The sequence below is a fragment of the Dermacentor albipictus genome, chromosome 2 (genome assembly GCF_038994185.2).
Source record: "Dermacentor albipictus isolate Rhodes 1998 colony chromosome 2, USDA_Dalb.pri_finalv2, whole genome shotgun sequence".
Taxonomy (NCBI): Eukaryota; Metazoa; Arthropoda; class Arachnida; order Ixodida; family Ixodidae; genus Dermacentor; species Dermacentor albipictus.
In genome coordinates this window covers 22,401,741-22,426,053 of record NC_091822.1, presented here as the reverse complement: position 1 = coordinate 22,426,053, position 24,313 = coordinate 22,401,741, and the positions used below count along the sequence as shown (strand labels likewise).

Here is a 24,313-nt window from a genome sequence, read left to right as displayed (position 1 = left end):
TACAACATAAGAGGCCCAGCTATAATAAGATCAGATACTGTAAAATATTTGGGTGTGACATTTTTGAGCTCGCTAAAATGGGACACTCACATTGATATCACATGTGCAAAGGCATCTAGGCAGTTCAATTCCTTACGTCGGAAATTGGCAACAGCACCATCCCATGTCAAATTAACTGCGTGCAAAACCTTCGTTCAGCCAATACTTGAATATGCCAGTATTGTATGGTCCCGGCAGCAGTCTTACCTCATTGATAAACTTGATAGAATGCAGCGCATGGCACTTCGTTTCATTTATTCCACATACTCGCCGTACGACAGCGTCACTGCTTTGCGTGAACAAGGAAATATCCCGACTCTAATATCAGGACGGCGTATCGCTGCCATGAAGTTCCTTTACCTTCTTTATCACGGGCACATAATTATAGATAAAACAAAGTATATTAGGCCACCTTTCCAACGTTCGGAAAGAACAAATCACCGTAAGTGCAACAGACAGTTTCTGCGCGTTGCAACACATTTAAATATTCATTTTTTTCCATATGCTATTGAAGCCTGGAACCCTCTGCAGGAATCAATTGCACATGTTGACTCCATCGAAGAATTTGCAACGAAGATACGTGTACCCGCCGTGTTTGATCAGTGGCTATGGTGTTAAGCTGCTGAGCACGAGGTCGCGGGATCGAATCCCGGCCACGGCGGCTGCATTTCGATGGGGGCGGAATGAGAAAACACCCGTGTACTTAGATTTAGGTGCACGTTAAACAACCCCAGGTGGTCGAAACTTCCGGAGTCCTCTACTACGGCGTGCCTCATAATCAGAAAGTGGTTTTGGCACGTAAGAGCCCATAATTTTTTTTACCAAGATACGTGCACTTTTTTATCATTAGGTCTGTTACCGATTATTTACTGCTTCACTACAACGTTGCGTTGCGCACGTGTGTTTTGGCCGTTTCCCACCACATATGAATTGTCCGTAGCTCTTGCCCGTTCGCTGTATTATCTGCCTTGTACTGTTTGCTTTGGTCTGTCGTTTGTTTGCATGTTATATCTCTGAATTGTAATAATTAGCGTATTTCATTGTTTTCTGCTGTTTTGACCAACAATGTTTTGTTGTTTTGATTGTGACCCACTCCTGTATGAGCCTGTAAAAAGGCTTACAGTATTGCGAAAAAAATATGAGGCCAAGAAACAGGCGGAAGAGTGGGGGAGCGGGTGCTCAGCCTCTTCCGACCCCGCATGCGTTAAGATGCTAGAAACGTAACTATTGATAATTCGCTGCAATATCAAAACTTCTTGTCAGTCAAGGTGATCGGAGGCACGCTGACGCATGATGATCCCTTCCAGTGCATAGAAAAAGCTGCGTAAACTTCATGTTCTCGCTGTCCTCGGTATCTGCGCAGGACACGCGCCTCACGAAGTATAGGCGGGCACCCTGAATTGGCGCATTTAGTGGCCAAATTGCTCAAGCTCTTGGACCTGAGGTAATTGGCATGTTTGCGCAAGTGGTCGTTAAAGCAAGGACCTGTTTGTCCGATGTTCGGGCCACCGCATGACGTTGGGACCTCGTAGAAAATATCGCAGTTGCAAAGCACAAAACACGTGACTATGCTACTTCTCACACTGCCTGTTCTGAAGGAGAATACCGCTCACCTTTTTTTCGCATAAAGTCTCCAATTTGTTAGGCGCCGAGATTGCTTGCAGTCGCTCACGCTCTACTGTCTTAACGTGGTGAGAAACTCGATGTGCATAGGCACTCACTGAAACTTTGGGAATGTCGATTTCTAGTTGTGCCTTGTTTCGTTTCTTGTGGACTTTTCGGAGCCGAACATTCGCCAGTGCAGACAAAGGGTGTTCTGGATAGGCTGCTGCTTTCAATCGCTGAACTTGGTTGGTGAAGGTTGGCGCAACTTGATGAGAGCAGCAACGGACAAAGATGTTCTTCAAGGCACATAGTGCTATTGCATCACGAGTGTTCAGTGATTAGACGTTAAAGCGAATAGGTCCTTCCTAAAGCGTGGCGTATAGATCCCGCAGGGATCGTAGTAGCCTAGGCGTAGCGTGAGATCAAGAAAATGTATGTGACCATAGGCGAGTAGGTCTCAGGTGAGGATGTCCGGGATATACGGTCTGAAAATCGCGAAAAATTTGGGCGGCTTCACTGGTGATCTCATGGGGCTCAGCATGAAACAGCAAAAAGAGAGAGAGAGAATATTCAACGGCAGATAGGTGGCGATGCCAGCCTGAGTGAAGTACCTCTAGATTGCTACGCCACGCTGTGGAAGGAGTTTGGGGCAATAACAGAAATATGATGTGAAGAGGCACGAGGGTGATGGTATGGTGAATATGAGGACAGCACAGTGTACTGTTTCGAGGCAACGCGTACGTTGTACGCTTCACACCACAGCTAAGCACAGTTGTCTTTGCGGGCAAAGGTAAAAGGTAATGTGGTGTAGCTAGGAGACTAGCTATCTTTCAAAGTTTTGGCCGTTGTTAGCGCCACTGGCGTGTTTAACAAAATTCAGAGTTATACACGAGAGGAAATTCTCGGTCATCGTTTAACAAGGTCGTGTATAGACCATATCAGCACAAAAATGTGCAAATATAATTCATGTGGCTGTGTTGTTCAGGAAAAAGTAGCGGACCACTACTTTATCGCCATAGCAGTTTCAGGAGATGCTGCTGCTCTGACTGAAACAAAGACTGTAGAGAAATATGTTTTGAATTCTAATGAAGTAGATAAACGTGTGAGAACATTCAACTGGGATTCTTTAACGCGGCACAGCCACCTAAAGGCTTACGAACTGTTTGTAGAGGCCTTTAGAGAAATTTACTTTTGCTCAGAAAAGAAAAGAAAGCTTAAAAGAAGAAATAAAGATAGCCCGTGGATTGATAACTAAATAATGGAGCTTTGCAGCGTTAAAAGCAAGCTCCTTAGAAAATGGCAAGATAAACCCGGGGACGCTCTTGCAAGAGAAGAATTTAGGCAGATGAGGAACAAAGTAAACGCTAAAATAAGGCTAGCCAAGAAGCGCTACCACTCAGGCAAGTTTGCAGCTTGCAGTCGTAACACCGGTAAAACGTGGAACTTGGTTAACACTCTAATAGGGAGACCTGCAAAAAAGAGTATTGATAATACTCTTGCGGACGCCTTTCTCGACTCACCTGCTGTTCAGATAGCGAATGATTTTAACAAACACTTTATCGAATCAGTAAACAACCTTACAAATGGGTGCATACCGGCAAATATCCGAAACAATGTCACGTTCTCTAACATTCATTCTGCTTTTCTGCCTACTGTTGATGAAGCAGAATTGTGGGATATTATACGATCCATGAGTTTAACAAGATCTCCAGGTTTTGATAAAATTAGGATAAGAGATATAGCTGCGAACTTCGATGTGCTCAAATCAACAGTACTTTACATCCTAAACGAAACATTAAAAGCCGGTCAGATACATGAAAACATGAAAGTTAACATTGTGAGACCTCTTTATAAGAAAGAATCTCGAAAGCTTGACGAGAATTACCGACCAATTTCAATTCTTTCGTCTTTGGCAAGCATATCGGAAAAAGTAGTCTATATTAATATGGCCTCATTCTGTGAAACGTTTAGCCTCATTAACCCAGCGCAGTTTGGCTTTCGCTGGGACAGAGTACTGTGGGTCTTTTGGAAGATTTTAATGACTATATCTGTAACGAAATCGATAAAAACAATGTTGTTTTGACTCTTTTCGTTGATTTACAACGAGAATTTGACACATTAGATCATGAACAGTTACTATCAAAACTAAGCAGGTGTGGTTTCAGAGGCCCGTATTACTCATTTTTTTTAATTATTTAACAGGCAGACAACAGTGTGTCCGTGTGGCGGAGTCCTATAGTTCTTTGTTGCGTGTTAAATCAGGGGTACCGCAAGGGTTCGTATTGGGACCGCTTTTGTTTAACATTTACATGAATGATCTTGCTTGCTTACCACTAAAATCAAAAATTTATTTATACGCTGATGACACGGCTTTGGTTGTATCAAACAAATTTTCAAACGAAGCCGCAAGTGTGTTACAGTATGATGTCTGTAAACTACTTGGTTGGTTCATTAATAACAAAATTTTAATTAATGAATCGATGACTAATATGATATGTTTTCACAGCCCATATAAAGCAGTCGCGGGTATTTCCCCTGTTTATCTCCACACCAGTGACTGCCTTGCATGCTCATGTCCTCCGGTAGCTCTGGTAAATAGCACAAAATACCTGGGACTACACTTCGACGACACATTGTCATGGAATGTCCACATTGAAGAGCTCGCAAGGCGCTTACGTGCTGTGTGCGCTCATTTGTATGCCCTAAAATCTTTCTGTGATGTAAATATTCGTAAAATGGTTTACAAGGCACTTGGGGAATCGATCATAAAGTACGGAATAACAATGTATGGCTTTGGTTCTTCTAGTAGACTTAAGATAATTAACCGCATCCTAAAAAAAATTGCCTATAGCCTCTCGTATGGCACACTTGGTCACGGGGAAGACCTCGTGCTGAGCATGTACCAGTCAGGCATGTTGTTTGTCGAGCAACAAGTTTTGTTCGACGCCATGTGTAAAAGTTATTTTTCTACTAAATTCAAAAACTTGAAGGTGAAATCTCGCAGCTTACGTTAGAGAGAAAAATATGTGGTACCTCGTGTGTACACAAACTACGGCAAGAGAACTCGTGCTTTCTACGTGCCGGCTAATTTCAATAAATTGAATGAGAATGATATCGCGGGAACATTTAAACAAATAAAATCACATTTAAGGTCATGGGTGATAAGTAATGCCCACGTTCTTTGAAGTTTTCTTCGGGATTTGAAGCATACGAACCTGCGAACTTATCTCTAATGTCAATGTGTATTTTTTCCCTGTTGATGCAATAATATCTTTTGTTCAAATAATATCTTTTGTTCACTTTTGCAATGTCATTTTTTTCCTATATTAATTTATTTGTACACATATGAGTACTACCAGCTGACTGCCCAGCCTCGCACACAAGCAATGTTGCTTATGCGGGCTCGATCTGAAACCATGAGATGACTGGATGTAATAAAGATTATTATTATTATTATTATTATTATTATTATTATCATTATCATTATTATTATTATTATTATTATTATTATACCATGCAGTAGTAGCTGTAGGGCGTCGATTATTTGTCGCAGCATAGCTTTCATGACAGTGCCCGATGGTGAGATCTGAGTGTACTGGCCTTGCTCGCGCTGACAGACTAAGACCCGTGTGCGCGGTGGCAAGCGTGACCATTCATTCGATTCCACGTTTTCGCGGCTGGCATGAAGCATTGGTTTGGAGATATCTACTGAAGCCGATTCAACTACCTACTGCTGGGCCTGCGGAATTGGAGCCAGGGAGCTCTAGTTTGAACCTAAGGCTTGCCCACGCCGACGACGCATTCCTCTCCTCATGCGATGCTTCGCGAAATGCGAAGGTTGTGGGGTCGTTCCCCACCTGTGGCAAGGTGTTTTTTCATTTACTTTCATTTCCACTAATTTATTGTTTCTGTATTTCATTTAATAAGCACAAGTAATTTCCCCTATGTTGTCCTTGGTATCGGTGTTCGTTGGCTTCTTTCGATATGACTAATAAAAAATCGGACCCCTCGGTTAAACCCCTTTTCTTCTCGCGTCTAGATGGACACTCGCCCCCTTCTCCTTCCACCGCTACCCTTCTCGCCGTTTGTTTAGGGCATACACATTTGGACATGCAGTCAGGCCTCGTCCGGTGTCGTCTTTCCTGTCCTAGCTTAATTTCGCGCTCATTTTAGTTATGAATTAGTACCAACTAGCTCGAGCTGACAGGCTTCTATATTAAATTTCCACTTCAAGCCCTCTTCCGGCTAATGCTCTCATGTAACCGTATTAGTGTGCATTTCTTCTGGTCCACGCTTCTTGCCATGGTCGACTGTTGCACGTTCGCCACCAAGCGTACCTACGTTCACGCCATTGTTGTCCAGATTGTAGGCTCATTCCATCCCACCCGGGGTCATTCGCAGCGTCTGTGTCGCATACTGATCACCGCGGCTTACCGACAATTATGGCTACTAAGCGATCGCGTGTGGTTCACCTGTTCCTAGCGGGACGTCACTTGGGCATCTGTCTCATTGCTACCGCCAAAAGCTACCGGTGACCTCGCAGGTTACAGCACTCTCGTGCAAGGACCTGCTTACCAAGGTACCAAAGAAGTATGCGGCTCCGCCCCCAGGACAAACAGTAGCTAAGTTACGTGGTGTTCTTATCTCTGAGAGAGCCGAGAAAGTCACAAAGTTTTGTGTAGCGCCGAAATTGCATGAGACTCGGACACTGTGGCTATGTCCAGCCACAGCCAGCAAGGCAAACGCCACCTCACCTCCCCCCCCCCCCCCGCCCAAGAAAAAAAGTGATCGCAGTGTTGTTGAACGCTTTAAATTGCTTCCTAAAAGACCATCCGACTCAAGGGGCCCGTGCTTGTCTAGCCGTGTGTCTTCCTTCAACAACAATTATTTCAAGTTATTTAATGAAGAAGAGCGCACGTAGAAGGCATGCGAAATCGCCTGTTCGATGCCGCCTGCAGTGCAACCACTAGAGCCAGCTCGATCGCCAGTGCTTGGCACGAGTGTGACCCCCTTGGGCTTCGGCAACTTTCCTTTATCTCTGAATTTTCTATGGACATCTGCCACATTTCTGGGACCAAAAATAAGGCAGCTGACTCACTGCTGCGGTTGGCGCTGTATCTGATGGTCGTGTAGGTTGCCAAGCTCTAGCCTCCGCCAAGCAAAGTGACCCCGAGCTGCGCCAATTGCGGGGAAAACGCTCGTCGCTCCAGCTCGCTGAGGTGCCGCTTCATGTACAACATTGGTCACGTGCGACATATCGCAGCCAGCTCCTCGCTCGTTCGTGCCCAATCAGCTTCGGCGGCAAATCTTTGATTCACTGCACGGGCTAAGCTATCCCGGCATCATCGCGACATACACCCAGATAGAAAGCAAGGAAAGGAAAGGCAGGGAGGTGAACCAGACGAGCACCCGGTTTGCTACCCTACACAGAGGGTCGGGTAAAGGGGAATAAAAAAAGGAAAACAGGGAGGGAGTGAGCACTGAGTTCGTGTGGGAGGATGGACAGGGCACTATAAATGGTCTCTTAAGACGGTTCACTTCAAGTAGTGCACTAGCGCACGAATCGCTTTTCGTGCCAGTGACTCTCTAAAGTCTCATCTGTTTAAAGGTGTCTTCGGAGAGAGGCGTTGTACATTGTAGCGAGGGCAGGCACAGAATAGGTGCTCGATGGTTTTTCCGCACCTACACGAGTCGCATATCGGGCTCTGGGCCATTCCGATGCGATAGCAGCAGGCGTTCGTGAACGCCACTCCCAGTCACAAGCGGCACAGCAAGGTTGTTTCGGCGCGGGAAAGGCTGGATGGCAGTTGTAGCCGTAGCATGGGGTCTAGTTCATGCAATCGCCAATTAAAGGCACTTGAACTCCAGAAATCTTGCGACTTTTTGCGTGCAAGCAGGCGAAGTTCCCTGGCAGCGTCCGACCTCGCCATAGTTATCGGACGCGTCTGGTTGTCTTCGTGGGCAGACCGGGCAGCTCTGTCAGCAGAGTTGTTGCTGACGATGCCACAGTGAGCAGGAATTCATTGAAATATAATATTGTGCCCTGTTTCCATAGCATGGTGGTGCACTTCGCTGGTGTCGCATATCCTCTGCTAGTAAGTTCTGGGATGCAATGCAGACTTGATGCTGTGAAGAGCTGCTCATCGCAGACTGCTTCGTCTGGCCAGGGATCAACAAAGATGTTAGAACCTGGGCAAGAAGCTGCCAAGCCTATCAAGCCGCGAAAGTGACGCAGCACATAGTTTCAGCGGTGCAGCCGTTTCGACCACCAGAGAGCCGTTTTGGTCACGTACATTTAGACTTGGTGGGACCTCTTCCGCCCATGCCAAGGTTTCAGGTACCTTCTCACGTGCATCTACCGGTACTCAAGGTGACCTAAGGCGACGCCTCTACAAGACATCATGGCCCAAACATTGGCGGAAGCATTCGTTGCTACTTGGGTATCGCGGCGCGGTTCCCTTTTGCGAATAACTACTGACCGAGGCCGAAGTTTACAAAGCTCGCTTTTTCTGCCCTGGTGAGACTGCTCAGCACGCGCCTGCGCAACACCACGGCTTACCACCCGCAGAGCAATGGCAGGGTCGCGCGCCTCCACCGATGACTGAAGGTGTCATTGACCGCTACGCTCGACAGACAGCACTTGGTGGAAATGCTACCCTAGTACTACTGGACTGCGAACAACAATCAAGGATGGCCGTGGAGTCAACGCTGCCGCAATGCTCTATGGATCAGCAGTTCGCGTTCGCTAGCGGCGGCGCAGCATTTAGAGAGACAAAACTCCTGGCTCGACTAGCTTCGACCTACACCCCCACCCTGCACGGGCAGCCCGCGTTTAGTTTTCCGATTATGGGAACAATTACGCACGTCCTTCCGCGGCGCGACTCTATCAAGCCACTGTTGACTCCTTCATATGAAGGCCCCTTTCGCGTGGTTTCGCGTTCAGAGAAAACCTTGAAGACTGACGTACGTGGCTAAAAGGAAGCAGTGTCGTGCGACCACGTGAAATCAGCGTATTTTAGAACACTAACTCTTCCTTCCCTCATTCACACCTTATCCTCCGGAACTGTAGGGGAGGCAGGCAGCCCTTGTAGTGACCGTTCGTCACGTCGGCTTGCCTCGCTGTGAGACTCATTGCCCCTGCTCTTTCTTGGAATCCCGGTGGTTGCCCGACTGGGGCGCCACTACTGCCGCTCGTCAAACCAGCTTTTCTTTTCGAATAAAGCCAGTCGACACCCGTTCGCAACCTCTCAGGACGTGTATTGCTTGTCTCCGCTAGACCCAGCTCCTAATAAACTTCATTTCTTTCTTAGCTATAGCTGCGTCATCCGCATGCAAGACAGGACTGAAATTACGCAAGATCGAAGGTAGATCCTTGACTCATAATGAAAACAATGTGGGTCCCAACACTGATCCTTCGGGGACTCCTATTGTGAACTCAGAAAAACTTGATTAAACTTCGAGAAATCGCACATTTCGTGGTCTATTAGTCAGATAGCTGCTCAATAATTCTACGCATACACCACGAAAGCCGTAACGTTCTAGTTTCACAAGTGATATCCCATGATGTGCAGTATCAAAAGCTTTTTAATGTAAATAGGCGAACTAAATACGATCATATTATTGTTTAGGTGGGTGTTTAGTATATCTGAGAAATATTAGATAGGCGTGGCGGTAGACCTGTTGCTCCTGATGCCATGCTGGCTAGATCCTTGCATTAATTTTCGTTCGACAAAGGCCACGACTCGCTTAACCATGAGCTTTTCAAGGGCTTTTTTAACGGCACTCGGAACAGATATTGGGTGAGCATTTTCAAGAAGGCTTCGGTCTCTATTTTTATGCATGGGAACAACTTTAGCAAGCTTTAAGAGATCTGGCTACGCAGCTGTGTAAAATGCATGACTAAAATTATTTCCAATAGAACACAAAAAATGTCTCTTAAAGTGCTTTGATAGAAATAAAGTTACCTCATCATATCTAGGGCTATGTTTACATGGCATGGTGTTGACTACTATGACGATCTCAGCTGCCGTCATTTCGACGTAACCAAAGAAATTGATCAGTCTATCAGGAAGCGTGTTAAGCGTAACGTCATGACATGTATTCACTATTTACTTGCCGATTCTACAAAAGTAATTATTAAACGATGCCACTATTAACTCTGCAATATTTCTCTCACCTGAGTGTAGGGCACACTCTAATGGTGAGGAGTTTGTTTTATAATTGAGGTTATATCCTTCCATCTAATTTTGCAGGTTCCTGAATTCATAGCGATGAGTTGAGATAGGTATTCCTTCTTACGGGTACGCGTGACTTGCACCACATTATTTAAGCCTATACTGAACTTTTTTTAGTAATAAGAGTTACCTCTATTTTGCTTAATTTTTTTGTGCCAGTAATCTTTTTTTTAGAGTTCTAAAATAGCACAGGTCATTCGTGGACATATGGGGTTTTTACGGTTCCCTTCTCGCTCATGGCAGTAGATTGCACTGTGGCCTCTCTCAAGTTATTACTGAAGAGGAAGCTTTAGCTCGGACGCGGCCTATTCCAATACATGTAAAAACGCAAAAACGTTTTTCTGAGATAACCCCTGGACCGATTTTGCTGAAATTAGTTGCATTTGAGAGAGTAAGATAAATTCTAGTGACTGTTGGAAGCAGAATTTTGATTTAGGGCTTGAATTTTGTTAGAAAGATTTTCAAAAATTCAGAAGTTTGAAAAAAATAGAAGCATGACGTTTACAAACTAATAGCTCTGCATCAAGAACAGATATCGCGGTTCTGTAAGCGGCATCCATTAGATCACTCAAAGCGGACAAATATTATATGTCACTGTACATCTTACGTGAATTTGTTACATTGTTTACGAGGGTTCTGCGAGCGTTGTAATTATATATTAATACATTTTTTGAGGTTCATGTGTAACATATCAATTTTGTTCGCTTTAGATGTGCTATCAGATACAATTCACAGAATTGCGATATAATTTTTTGTTGCTGAGTTACAGAGTTGTAAACTTGATAGTTTCGTTTTCTGAAGATTTGCAATTTTTGTCAATTTTTTATAAAAAATTGACGATCTAACTCAAAAATTCGAAACCAACAGTCACTAGATTTTAAGTTTTTCCTTTAAATGCAGCAAACCCAGTCAAATTTGGTGCAGTGGTTGCCGAGAAAAACGAATTCTCCTTTTACATGTATTTAGATAGGAGCACCCGAGCTAAAGCTTCCTCTTAAGCTGTATTGCTGGTTCGTGTGGATACATATCACTAATTTCTAAAATACGTTGCTTTAAAATGTCAACACAAGATTATTTATGGTGAGTCGTAGTTTGTTGGCAGGAGCTGTGCTCACGTGGAAATTGGATTCTGGTTAAACAATGCCCAGAAATTATTGTCATAAACAAGACAAGTGCTGTTGACGTATCGAAATTGCAAAGTATGTGGTCAATTGAGGTTGCTGAAGAGGAGGGTAATAATAACATTATGAAATCATAGGAACTTATCACGTAATGTATTCATGATTTGTGTTGTTTATGGAGCAAATGTAGAAGTCTTCAAATGTTACTGTTGTTCTTTTGGAGCTTGTCAAGCGAACGTGTAATGCTTCAAAGTGATGCAAAAAGTTATTTGTATTTTGGATAGGGGCACGATAGACAACTGCTACAGCGGTAGATTTTACAACAAAGAAGTAAAATTCATGCGAAAAGCAGTCCGAAAAATGTGAGACAACAGAACACTTGATACTCTTGTTTATGGATAGACCACGTCGCGTGCGGGATAGCATTGGCCTTGAAAAGAGTGAGTAATCTGTTCTACCTTTAGCTTGACCACGATTCAGGCATGTCTCGGATGCAGCCACGCGATCGAAATGAGACGAATTAGTGGCTAGCAAGAGGAGAGGTCATCGATATTTTTGTGTAAACTCCGTACATTGCACTGCATTGGCGAGCAAGACCGAGTTTACTGAGCGGAAATGGATATAAATTCATGTTCACAGTTATTAGCAGAACTTCGAATGGTCTTCCTGAGTTTCAATGTGTGCGATGCTTGCATTCTCCGCTTTCCTAGCAAGAATTTTACCATTTTCCACTTCATTGAACTTCAATGTTCTCCCATTTTACGCACAGTAGCCTCGCCAAGCAGAATTTTCCTTTCTACGCATACATGACCGTTGATGTAAACTGCTCCATGTCTTTAAAACCAAAGTCTGCCGGAACAAGTTGTCTTCTTTCTTTGCCGTTTGCAATACAGTGTCACGAGCTGTACGACATGCGAACTTGACGATTACGTTCGTTTTTTTTTTAATTTTTACTTGCGACACAATGAATTACATCCATGTCTGCGCATGTCAGAGGAATAGACAGTTCTTTCCTCTACTTCTACCATCGTATCGGCTAAGCTTTTATTTAGCATTTTAGGGAGGCCCTTTCTCTCAAGATTTTGATGATGACGGCATTGTTTCTGGGTTTTCTTTAGTTGATCCCGTAGCTGCTTAATTTGGTTGTTCAAAAGTTCTTGTTCCTGCTCTTCTTTCTAGAGTGCGATATTGAATTCCTCAAAATGCGCGCTCATGACTGATGGCAAATTACGTACGTCTTGCATTACTGCCAACACTTTCGAGCTGAAGGCATCGAATTTAGTGCCCAAGTCAGCTAGCATTTTAACGACTTCCTTAATTGTCATCGGTGTTTTTTCGATTTTCACCGAACACGAATTCTGCAGAGCAGCCCAGGAACTACGTTACCAAAACAAAGGATACGTGCTCTGCAGCTGCAGCAGCAAAAACCAAAACATAAGCAGCTGCTCGGGGGAAGCACACGTGCCTGAGCTGCCCGCAGTTATGGCAGGCCCGGGTAACGCAGCGGCCTTATATCGTAGAACTGGCGACTAGGTGTTACTGCACGGTTATGACATAGCTGCCTTGTGTGAAATGCGCTATCAATGAACACGTAGGGGCCAACTTGACGAACTTCTAACGGTCATCAGACAGAGGATAAGTGTTTCTGCAGCAGAGAAGACCAAAACATGAGCAACTCCTCGCATGGAGCACACGTGCCTGCGCTGCCCGCAGTAATGCAATGCCTGGGTAAAGGAGCGTCCTTAGATCATAGAACTGACGTGTAGTTGTCACTGGGCTGCTATCACCTAGTGGCCTTGTGTGAAGTTCGCTATCGATGAACACTTGTGGGTCAACTTGATGATTTGCCAAGAGACATACATTAGCGGATAAAGGTTTCTGCAACAGAGAAGACCAAAACAGGGGCAACTGCTCGGGGGAAGCACACGTGTCTGAGCTGCCCACAGTTATGCCAGGCCAGGGTATGGGAGCGGCCATATATAATAAAAATGACGATTAGGTATCACTGCACTGCTATGACATAGCTGCCTTGTGTGAAATGCGGTATCGATGAACACGTAGCAGCCAATTTAATGAAGTTCTAATGGTCATCAAACAGAGAACAAATGTTTCTGCAACAAAGAAGACCAACACATGAACAACTGCTCGCAAGGAGCACACGTGCCTGTGCTGCCCGCAGTTATGCCAGGCCCGGGTGACGAAGCGTCCTTATATCCTGGAACTGGCGAGAAGGTGAAACTGCGCTGCTATGAAGCACCTGCCTTGTGGGAAGTGCGCTATCGATGAAAACTTGGGAGTGAACTTGGTAAACATACTTACGCCATAAAACAGCGGATTAAGGTTTCTGCAACAGAGAAGACTAAAACAGGAGCAACTGCTCGGTTGAAGTACACGTGCCTGAAATGCCTGCAGTTATGCCAGGCCCGTGCAGTGGGGAGAGAGAGAGAAACAACTTTATTGAGCCGAGCTCGACATCTTCTTAGACGCCGTTGATGGAAGTGGTTCCCTCTTCACGGGACCCATATGCTTCCCTAGCCGCCTGGCCCCTGGAGATCAGGACGAGCTGGTCTTCCAGGGCGGTGCTGGTTAGCAAGGTCTCCCATCGCTCGGTAAGGGTGGATGAGGCATGGGGTAGGGTAGTGGGGCAGTTAAGAGGTGGGGGGATCGCCTTGATTAAATTGCATACTCCAATGACGTGTTGGAGCGTGCCTAAATGAGTTTTGCAGAAGTTACAATCCTTCTCGTACCTCTCCGGGTACATCTTGTTTAGAAGGTAAGGGTGCGGGAAGGATCCTGCCTGTATTTGCCTGTAGATCGCTTGCTGTTCTCTGCTAAGCGATTTGTGAGGATCGGGGTAACGGCGCCTCTCCGTCTTATAATGGTTCGTAATGTCTCTGTAAGTAAATATGGACTGTGGCTCATCTTCCTCAACCCGGTGTTCCATCTCTCGGGCGAACTGGTGGGCAAGTTCGTTGCCCTCCAGCCCAGAGTGAGCCGGTGTCCATATTAACTCAACTTTCCTTTCCTTTCCTTTCGTTGCCCTCCAGCCCATAGTGAGCCGGTGTCCATATTAACTCAACTTTCCTTTCATGTATGTCGCGTTTCCTTTGGAGAATATCTAGTGCCGCAAGAGACACCCACCCCTTCCTGTAGTTGTTATACGCCTTTTGCGAGTCGGTGACAATTCTTCCCACCTTGGGCTGCGTGAGTGCTAGCGCTATAGCGGCCTCTTCTGCTACCTCTGGAAAAGACGTCTTGATGGAGGCGCAGGTTACGAGCACATCCCGCGTCGTAACTGCCAGCGTTGCTTTCGTGCAGTGGGGCGTATTTATTTCTTTGAACTGGCCACTAGGTCTTACCGTGGTCCTATGGCGCAGCTGCCTTGTGCGAAGTGCGCTCAGAAAGCCGGACACCTCGGATTTTCCCGTACACTTACAAGAATATAGGAGAAGTAATACACGCCGCACCTTACCGCCGATGTCGCCCGTTACGTGAAGACTTTCTATGACGCCCAACGACTCAGCACACCACGAACGAGGGCAGCGGGAATACTACAGCCGATGGAGCCGCCTTGCTGACTGTTTCAGCAGATCGGGATGAATTTGTTGGGACCCTTTTCATTGTGAACATCTGGAAACAAGTGCATCGTCGTGGCGACGGACTACCTCACCCGCTTCGCTGAAACGAAAGCTCTGCCAAAAGGTAGTGCAGCAGAAGTGAGAGCAGTCGTCGAGAACATCCTGCTGCGACGTGGTGCCCCAGAAGTCCCCATCATCGACAGAGTAACGGCATTTACTGCAGAGTTCACCCAAGCCATTCTGAATATCGTCAGACAAGCCACAGCAGGGTAACTGCCTACCACCCGCAGACTAATGGCCTTACGGAGCGGCTGGACGAGACTCGCCGTTATGCTACCAATGTACATCGACTTCGAACACAAGATGTGGGATGCGGTCCTGCCGTACATAGCCTTCCTTACAACACGGATGTGCGAGAAACAACTGAAATGACGCCGTTCAAGCTGAATTTCGGAAGGAACCCAACGACGACTCTCGATGCCCTGCTGCCGCACGTCACTGACGAAAAAAAAATGTTGACGTCGCCGCCTATGTCCAGCACCCTGAAAAATCCCGACAGCTCGCCAGCCTGCACATCAAGAACCACCAGAGGACCGACAGCCGACACCAAAATCTTCGACGGCGGTGCGTGGAATACCAACCCGGCGACCGTGTTTGGGTTGGGGCCCCGATACGCCGCCGAGGACTCAATGAGAAACTTCAGCGACGCTATTCCCGAACCTGCAAAATCATTCGACGTATTGGCGTACTGGACTATGAGGTCGTGGCAGACGGCATTTCGCAATCACAGCGGCGCCGCGTGCTATTTGAAGTGGTCCCCGTGGTGCATCTTTAATAAGGCCTTTTACTCACGCTGACGAACTTCGTTATTTTGTTGACTATGGGTGTTTTTTTATTACTTTCACTTGTTTGCAGCATCGGGATGATGATTCTTAAGAGGGAGGTATCGACACGTGTACTAGGTTATTTTTATCGCGTGACCACGTTTCACCCCCTAACAAATGTTATCGCAGAGCGCCGGGCGCGCCTGCAAATAGCGGAAGTTTCTCGAATGTTATCGATGCTTCTATCCGCTGTCTGTTGTCACTGAACCTTGTGTAATCTGATCTTATGTATTGGCCACACGATTGGCGTAGAACATTCTGGAAGTCACGCGGGTACCAGCGATTATTCTGAATCTTTGATGACTGATGTATAAAAGCCGCCGCGCTTGACCCGCTGTTCAGATTTCGACGATCGCCCGACTGTGCCCACCGCTATCGTTCTGTTCTAAGTGTAGCCTGTTTTTGTGGGTACAGGTTTGCTCAATAAAAGTTAGTTTCGTTATTCACACTATTACCACTGTGCTCTTTACCGTCACTACTACAGCCACTAGTGCATCACTACAGTAACTTTGACTACAGTCAATCACTACAGTCACTTTACCATCACTACTACAGTCAACCCTGGATGCGCTCGCACATGGTCGTTGTATAGCCACACGCCAGGGGTTTGCAAGTAATACTGTGATAGCGATCGGGAGTATTCGATGCTTCCACGGGGCTGTGGCTTAGAAGACTGAGGCGCTCAAGCAGTTGAAAAAAAGATTCGGAAGATTCTACCCATGTGCCGCGTATTGGTCAGCATGGCCATAACTGGTGCCGGGAGAAGCCTCTTGATGTGCGACAGTGCCTGTCAAAACTCAAACAGGAACATATAAAATTATTAGCATCATACAGTTATATTTCTTGCTAAATTGATGACCGAGCGCAATAATTTGATTTTACAGGGGGTTACAGGATATGTTAAAAGGCTGCCTATTTCAACTATCTCAGAAGTGATAAAAAATATTTGCTTGCGAAACCGCGCACTCGCTATAGTTGAAAAATGCGATTTGTCTTGTAAGTCACTAAAGTTAGTTTTTCTCTCCTGTAGAGCAAAGCGGGCTGAATCTGGAAACAATTCGTCACCTCTTCAACCATCCTCCTGCCACCCTGCACGCAGCGTAGTATTCCTGAAGATGCACAAAGCGGGCAGCTCAACCGTGTTCAACATTCTGCTGCGATACGCTGCTGAGGAGGGTCTCATCTTGGCCCTCCCAAATTCAGCCGCTCAATTCCAGCACAGTACATCAAAGCTTTTCGACCCACAAAAGGTATTCACAGCTTCATGCTTACCGCGCAAAGTACACATATCACAAAGTCTAATAAAACTATTTTATGGCCAACTGTGCCTGACATGCTTTTACCAGAACTGATGTTTTCAAGCGCTCTAGACAAGGATAATAAAAAGTGTGAAATTATTTCTTGAAAATACTTACGAGACTGTCAAAACCGAGATCGCAAACGGAACTGGCGTACTCTTTCTTCGATCGAATCAAGGTATTATATTTAAGTAAGGTGCTGTGCAATGGAAACATGGACGAGAAGAGCACAAGGACGGCCGCAGAGGAGGAGGAGTTTAAGTAAGGAAGGTAATATATGAAAATACCTACGTAGATACCGAAGTGACCGATATGTGCTGGTTGCCGCTCTTTGGTTTTCTTTAAATGTCTGCTTCCAAATACAATAAGAGCTGGAGGCCTTGCGAAGCTGTTGGCAAAGCGTATGTTTCCTCGGGTCCTGGTATTTTGTCTTTCTTATTTGTAAGGGCTAAAGGCGAAATAAAAATTGTCAACTGGTAAACTAGTTGACATGAATTTGCAAAAGAAATTACAGGTAATAGTACGCCCGAACACAGCAGTCAATAATGCAATTCGGAATACTAGTAGAATTATTGTAACGGCAAACTCTCAATACCTTCTGTTTATTTGGATTATGTCGCACGTTTCTCTATCTGCACGAGGAGGACACTTCATTAAGGTCTTATTGCAGTATGATACTGTTACGGGGATGATGACTGTAAATAATGCAGACCAACGAAAATACTCTAGTTCAGGGATTATTAGCATTCGTGAAGTCATTAATATACGTAAGGAACAATACAGAACCCAAGACAGATTCCTGCGCTACATCAGAGGTTACAGGAAAATCAAAAGAATTTCAACCGTTAGCAGTTTGGGATGGAGTTGGATAACGCAAGAAGTTTGCCATATATGCAAGTATACTACAGTCAGTGTTGAGTTGATGGTGTCACTTACGATGATCATGTAGAATTTTGAGTTTTGGGGCGCAAGGGCCATGGTGTCATATAATACGTGTACTTACGAGAGCAGGCACGTGCCTAATAATCCCTCGTGTGCTACCAATTGGCTTCAATGCTGCCAGATTCGTTAGCCTCCCCATGAATAAACGAGAAGGGAAACAGAGGGACTTTATCTTCGGCAGCTAGTGGCAAGGTTGGCTGTTCTAGTAGCGAAGAGCATGCCCGGAAGCTTGAAGTCCCAGTGCTTGTGCGAATCCATTTGCGCGACCAGCGTCGGCTTCAGATGCGGTTCATCCTTTCCGTGATGTATGTTGCCTCGAGGATGGTACGCAGATGTAGGAATGTGACGAATTCGATTGGTCTTGCAGCATTCTCTGAATGCCTTGCTGCTGAAATATGTCGCGTTGTGCGTGATCAGCGGTGCTGCAAAAGAAAACCTGGTGAACATTACAAGGATGCACTCCGATACTTTCGGTGAAGTCAACATGCGCGAGGGAAACGATTCGGCCAACTTCGTAAAGTGGTCTGTTCATACCAACAAGGACTGGTTATGGCGTGGGCTCTTCGGGAAGGGGCCCATGACGTAACATGCTTGAAATATGCCATAGTGATGTACTCTAAATGGACTTCATGCTGCCGTACGGAAGCCCGCCACGTAGCCTAGTTTTCTGGAAGACTTGACATGAACGAATGTAGTGAAGTACATCTTGCTTCATTCTAGGCCATGTGCTTAAACGACACATTATCTCTTAAGATTTGGTCCCAAGTAATGGCCGGTTATTGTGCTGTCATCTAGTAATAATTTATGAAGGACATAAGTAGCTTTCCTGGTACCAAAACACAAAATGAGCAGTCATTGTTTCAAAGTGCGGCTGAGGGATGTAGCGCAACAGCAAGCCTCCCTGGCCAAGAGTTTAGCAGTCGCTGTCAACGCCAGTTCCTGTGTCTACTGGTCTATGTTCTTCCAGCTCTGCCGACATCTTGTTACCAAACCCGCCGTTCTGCTGTGCTGCAAGAAGTTCCTCTTCACTGTTTAGCGTGCCCCAGCGTAAATTACTGTTGACTATGCTGTGGTTACCGTAGAGATGTGTTCAGGTCCTACGAGCGCTTCAGAAGAAACTGGCCCACGAGAAAGAGCGTCAGCGACGACGTTTCTACAAGCATTTTATGCTCAATAGTATAATGGACCGCACTGTCACAGCCCAGAAGGGTGGCAGCTTGGGCGAGGTGGTTCATAGCGGTAGTTTGCGCAGCGCACGAATGGCGCACAGGAGAGGAAGATATCGCTGACTTCTGATTTTGTTTTCGAGAACAGTATGCATATGCAGGGGTCTAAACAATAGCAAAACCAGGGATGATAAAGATGAGTCAATTCGCTTGTAGCATGTGCCCCAGATCGCTTACAACCCGTTAAAGTATAGATACTCAAGACGCGATGGCGCGATTGAAGGGGTGCTTACGCAGCAGGAAACGAGCTTGCATGTTGCTTCTTTTTCTCTTATTTAACGTGATAACTGGGACCTGGGCCTCGCAATTGCAACGCACCGATCAAAAAGGGGCATGCAGCCACAATCGCGGCAGTGAAGGACGAGATGGCCCGGTACCGGCTTGTGCACATTATTTTGGCACTCACGCAGCCTGTAGTTCATTCATTCATTCATTCATTCATTTCCCATTATCTAGGATTGAGGAGGTGGAGGTAAAAGCTACATGAAAGCACCTTCAGGAGCTCTCGGCCCCTGCAAAAGCAGCAACAGTAATAGGCATATGCACATGTTTGCATAGTTCTGTAGCACTTTCACAAGGCAACAGATAAATATGGATTGGGGAATATGGATTCCAATACACTGAATATAGAAACGTACATAACGCAAACTTTAAATTGATGTTGTAGCTTGAAAATTAAAACAATTCAGAAGTAGTTCTGGAGCACTTTCACAGGGTAACAGAACAATGTGTATTAAAATGCACTAGAAACAAAAAATGTATATAATGCAAAGTTGAAGATGATAATATAGACTAAAATGAATTAAATAAGAAATGGTGAAAAAGATGTGGTCAGGTTAATGCAGCTGTAAAATGTATTAGCGAGTGGTGGAACTAGTGGTGACTAGGGGTGCCGGTCCGTGAGAATATGAATTCTGACGTAGCTAGGTTTCAAATTTTTATCACCGTATCGTGGAAATTATTCAGAAGTGTAGGTAGGCGACCCTGAAGCAATCGATGGCTTTAATTAGTTCGGGGCCGGCGAACTTTCCACATTTGTGCGTAACGAGTAAGTCGCGCAGGTTGGCACTGTTGCAATTTGCTATTTCAGCAAACTGCTTGCAATGTCGGCGATGATGAAATAAGATTGCTTCAATAGCTTTTGGGTATACATTTATTCAATTTTAGAAAGATTATATCTTTCAAAGGCAGGTGTCATGTGCTGTGTATATGGTAAGTTTACAGTAATCTGCAAGATATTTTTGGAGTGGTAACATTTTGTTAATGTTGGATTCAATTGTTAAACCCCATATTACACGGCAATACGGTATATGGGAGGCGAATAATGCATTACATATGAAGAGCTTTGCTGAGTGTCGCCTGGTCTGCCCGACATATCATTTCCCACACATCAGCGGGACTGATTAACCGACCTCCACTGCGCAGAGGACAAAACGTGACCTTGCGCGCCATAAGGTAATGGTATTTCACACTGTTCTGTTCCAATTCTGCAAGCAGCCCTCCAAAATATTTTCGGCCCAGCCCCGTTTCGGCTGAATACCAGGTGCCCTCACGAATACCGCCATAGCTCCCCATCTGATACGGCGTCTACACACTGAATATGCTTGATTATACCAAAGAGAAGAAAAATTATTATTTCAGATGCGGCGCCTTTCGCCGTGAGCGCTCTGGTAGTGGTCAATAGATTTCTGGCTGCGCCCACTTCGCCTGTCCGTCACGCGACCTCGCAAAACCACGAGAACACCTCGCACCAAATGACGTGCACGCGGTTAAGATGCATTATTACGCCGAACAAAAATGGTTTTGTTTCTCAATAGCCCGAGACTAACCCGTTCCAAAAGGAATAGAAACCCGCCGCTTGCTCAGGCACTCGCACCTGCCGCAGAGCATGGACCTATTTGCGCATAATAAAACTTGTCTGGCAGTATAACGTTATACAGGCCTTTCGCATGTGTATGACGTCACTTTACCGACTCTTCTTTGGTGAACATCCGTTTTACTGGCATTCTTAACCTTCCATTACACGCCGCCGATTTTCCACCAGCCACAGCAAGCTAAGTAAAGGCAAGTGGGCCAATCGCAGACGCTAGCACTACCCTGCTCATACGGTTGCGTATTTTCACTGCGCTGCTTCAGCCTCATCAAAGCCCCGACCCCTGGAGCGTGCTCTTCGGTTCTAGTCAGTCAATTAGATAAGAAAACACCATCAATGCAAGCAGTGCCATTCGTTTGAAAGCAAACAAAGGTGACCCCCTATAAACGAGGAGAGCCTTTGATTGGGTTGTTCTGACAACTCTGCGAGCTCTAGCCCGCTGCATGCGTCGCCGGTTACGTAAATTTGACGTCAGGAGATTGCAAATAAGAACAGATTGGAATAGTTGTACGTTATAGGGCCCCTGCACTGAATAGAGCACGAAGGCATGTTAGCACGAGGCACGTTAACCTGTTTTCATAGTTCTTGCAACTTCTCTGGTGGGAAAAAGGCCACTAGCGCACTGAACAATCTTCTTTAGCCTGTGAGAAAACTTGTGAAGGTAGGGTAGAACGCACACTTCGCTTTTTAAAGAGGTATCACGCTTTTCAGGCTTGTTCCCTCGTTTCACTGACCTTTAGAAACTTGTAGACCAACGCAGAGAGCAAGTACTTGGGTAGCCAGCGTCTACCAGGCGCCCCACCTGTTGTACGAAGCTACAACGCAATGCATGAGGGCAGGACCTCTTGAGGGTGTTCGAAAACCAAAGGTTGGAGAAAGCCCCTCTTCGAGTGGGCAGACTTGAAAGGAAAAAGTGCTTTCGCATTTGGCTTGTACGTCCAGAAAACGTGAACAGGCGACATCTGTGATGTGTCAAATGCGCGAGTGCCGTAATCGGAGTAGGTCAGCCACGCGATGACGACGAGAACAAAGGGGGCACAAGGCATGAATTCAAAATATCCAGCCTTTGGCCAATGAGTGGCTTACATGGCAGCACCAAAGGAGAAAAAAAGAATTGGACTCGGCGCAGAAGAAGCCAATGTGAAGGAAGGAGTTCACCAGTGTTCCAGGCGCAGGCGTGAAGTCGTCGGGCTTCAGGCCCGTACTTGGTCCCTCCTAGACCAGAGCGACCTTCCAGATCCGTGGTCACCGCGTTCCGCTGATCGAATGTAGGAAATAGTCGGTGGACGTGGGAGAAGTTACGCCCATGCACTGGATGCAGAGGTGAAGCCATTGGACTTGGTGTCCGGTGTCGAGACCTCTAATATGCCAAGGGGCTACTTGCCCATGTTGCCAACGTCATAACAAAAGTTTCTCCAGCATTATTGGACCCGTTTTCTTCGCCTGGGAGCCACCAGGATGTTTCTTTTCCGTCTGCCTCTCCGTTTTTTATTGTGCGGTGCTATATATTGTCACGTAGTAGGGACGGTGAAGAAGGCAGCCAAACTGTGATGATAGAAACTGGCGTTTTATTGGGCGAACTTGGGCCCTCAAAAGCAGGCTGCACTCAAAGAAAAATGATAGCGGTGAACACCCTCGGATATTGTCAAAAATCTCATCAGCGGGTCAAGCGCGTCGGTTTTTATACATCAGTCGTCGAATGTTCCAGAGTAATCGCTGGGACCCGCGTGCCTTCCACAAAGTTCTACACAATTCGCGTTGCGCCTACATGCAATCAGATTACGCGAGATTCGGTGACGACAGCGGATAGAAATATCGATAACATTCCAGAAACTTCCGAAACATGCAGGCGTGTCCTGCGCTGTGCGATAACATTTGTTAGGCGGTGAAACGTGTAGCCCGATAAAGACAAGTACACGTGTCAATATTATACTGTGACCAAGTGCAATAAAGCACCAGTGGTTAGCAGCCCTATGTTCTGTGTGCCTTCTCTCGTGTCGTGCATTTCTTTGCGCTAAAAACTGTTAACATGCGATACCAACTAGCCCACTAGTCTGTTTTCTTGAACTCTGAAGGTGTTCTCCAGGAAAGTGCAGCACTCTCTCATCTGAGTAAGCGAGAAGTTGCAGATGAAGACTGATGAGTAAATCAGATGCTTGCCACCATTGAGGCGAGCCCTTTGAAATGAAATTGTAGAAAAAAGGCTTCACAGACCTACGCGAAGACCAAACGACCCCATAGGCGCACCGAAAACATATTCCATTCTTACCTTGGCCATCAACTGCCCTCAGCGGCGGCTGAACATATCAACGACGAGTTTTCAATGGGTGACGATATACCTTTAATATAGCAGTTGAATGAAAAATATAAAATTGAAGGAGGACAACTTTTCAGATTTTGACACTAGCTGCCATTTCATGGTCATATGAAAAAGAGTTACCAATTGCTTCGAGGTGCCGGCCCGACATGCGCGGGAAGCTATTTGTTTCAGACCAAAGGACAGAGTTCTTGGCACAGCGAATAAGTGAAATTTTCAGTAAAGGAGATTTATGAAAGCGACTTAGTCTTGTACTGTCTACCGGGAAGAAAAAACGTCATCCGTGGTCAAGAAAAGCACCTGCGTTTCATACATTTCTGAGAACTTTGGTATGATTGGAAGAAATGTTGTAGTTTTAAATGATAATTATTTTAATTCGTAACTTCTCGCCCACGACACGGTGTTATAGGCGGAAGAAGTGGCCCCTCCATAGTTTGTGCGTGCATAGAACACGAGAACTTTCAGCTCATGCTCAATGCCACGGGCTTCCCGCAAGCAGAAAACTATCATCAACAATTTTATTCCAGATCGAAAATGAACGATACCTGCGTGGCTGATGTCCTGTGTGCCCAAGCAGCGATGCCTTCCAGAGGATGCTGCAGAGAGACCGTCACAATATAGAAATAAGATTGAGTGCCTCCATGTCCAGCATTGAATCAGTGCTGCCCCTTGCAGGCTCCGAATGTGAATCTTAAGTCCCGCCGAATTTTCTGAGAAGCATTTCCATAAGCTACAAGAGCTCAAATCGCACCACTTCGTGAGCAAGCACTAAGCAAAATATTTTAGAGAGCTCAAAACAATCCTCCTGGGGGAAGAGTTGATTCCTCAGTTAGACTTGACAGAGAATTATAGCGTCCTCGTATAAGAGGCACATCAGTCATTTCACTGGTTAAGACAAGCAGCATTACATCGTTTCGTCATCTACCATCGCTCTAAAGAAATTGCTGCGCTTCGTGCAAAATAACTTGTCGCTTGGGACTGTTCCGATCATACTAATGCTGTACTTTTCAAGGTGAAGACCTAAACGTCTTAAATTTACTCAATGTAAAAAATAACTATTTTTCCGACGGTGCATTATCACAGTACAAGAACAAGAAAAGTTTTTTTCAATTTCTGCTGTCATGAAATAGCTTCTGTGTAACTTCAAACGGAAACTTTTTGCAATGTCTCATTGCAAAAATGTTTGCCATGGCATT

General features: G+C 45.7%; 1 protein-coding gene across 4 annotated transcripts in view; it reads left to right on the top strand.

The window, feature by feature from the left end:
• Window positions 1–24,313, top strand: part of LOC135897941 (galactose-3-O-sulfotransferase 3-like) — a 128,975-nt gene that overhangs the window by 69,284 nt on the left and 35,378 nt on the right. For all 4 annotated transcript variants that reach the window (XM_065426651.1, XM_065426652.2, XM_065426653.2 and 1 more), the window contains one exon: window positions 16,492–16,711. In XM_065426651.1, the coding sequence (XP_065282723.1) occupies window positions 16,492–16,711 (220 nt within the window). The remainder of the gene's footprint in view (window positions 1–16,491; window positions 16,712–24,313) is intronic.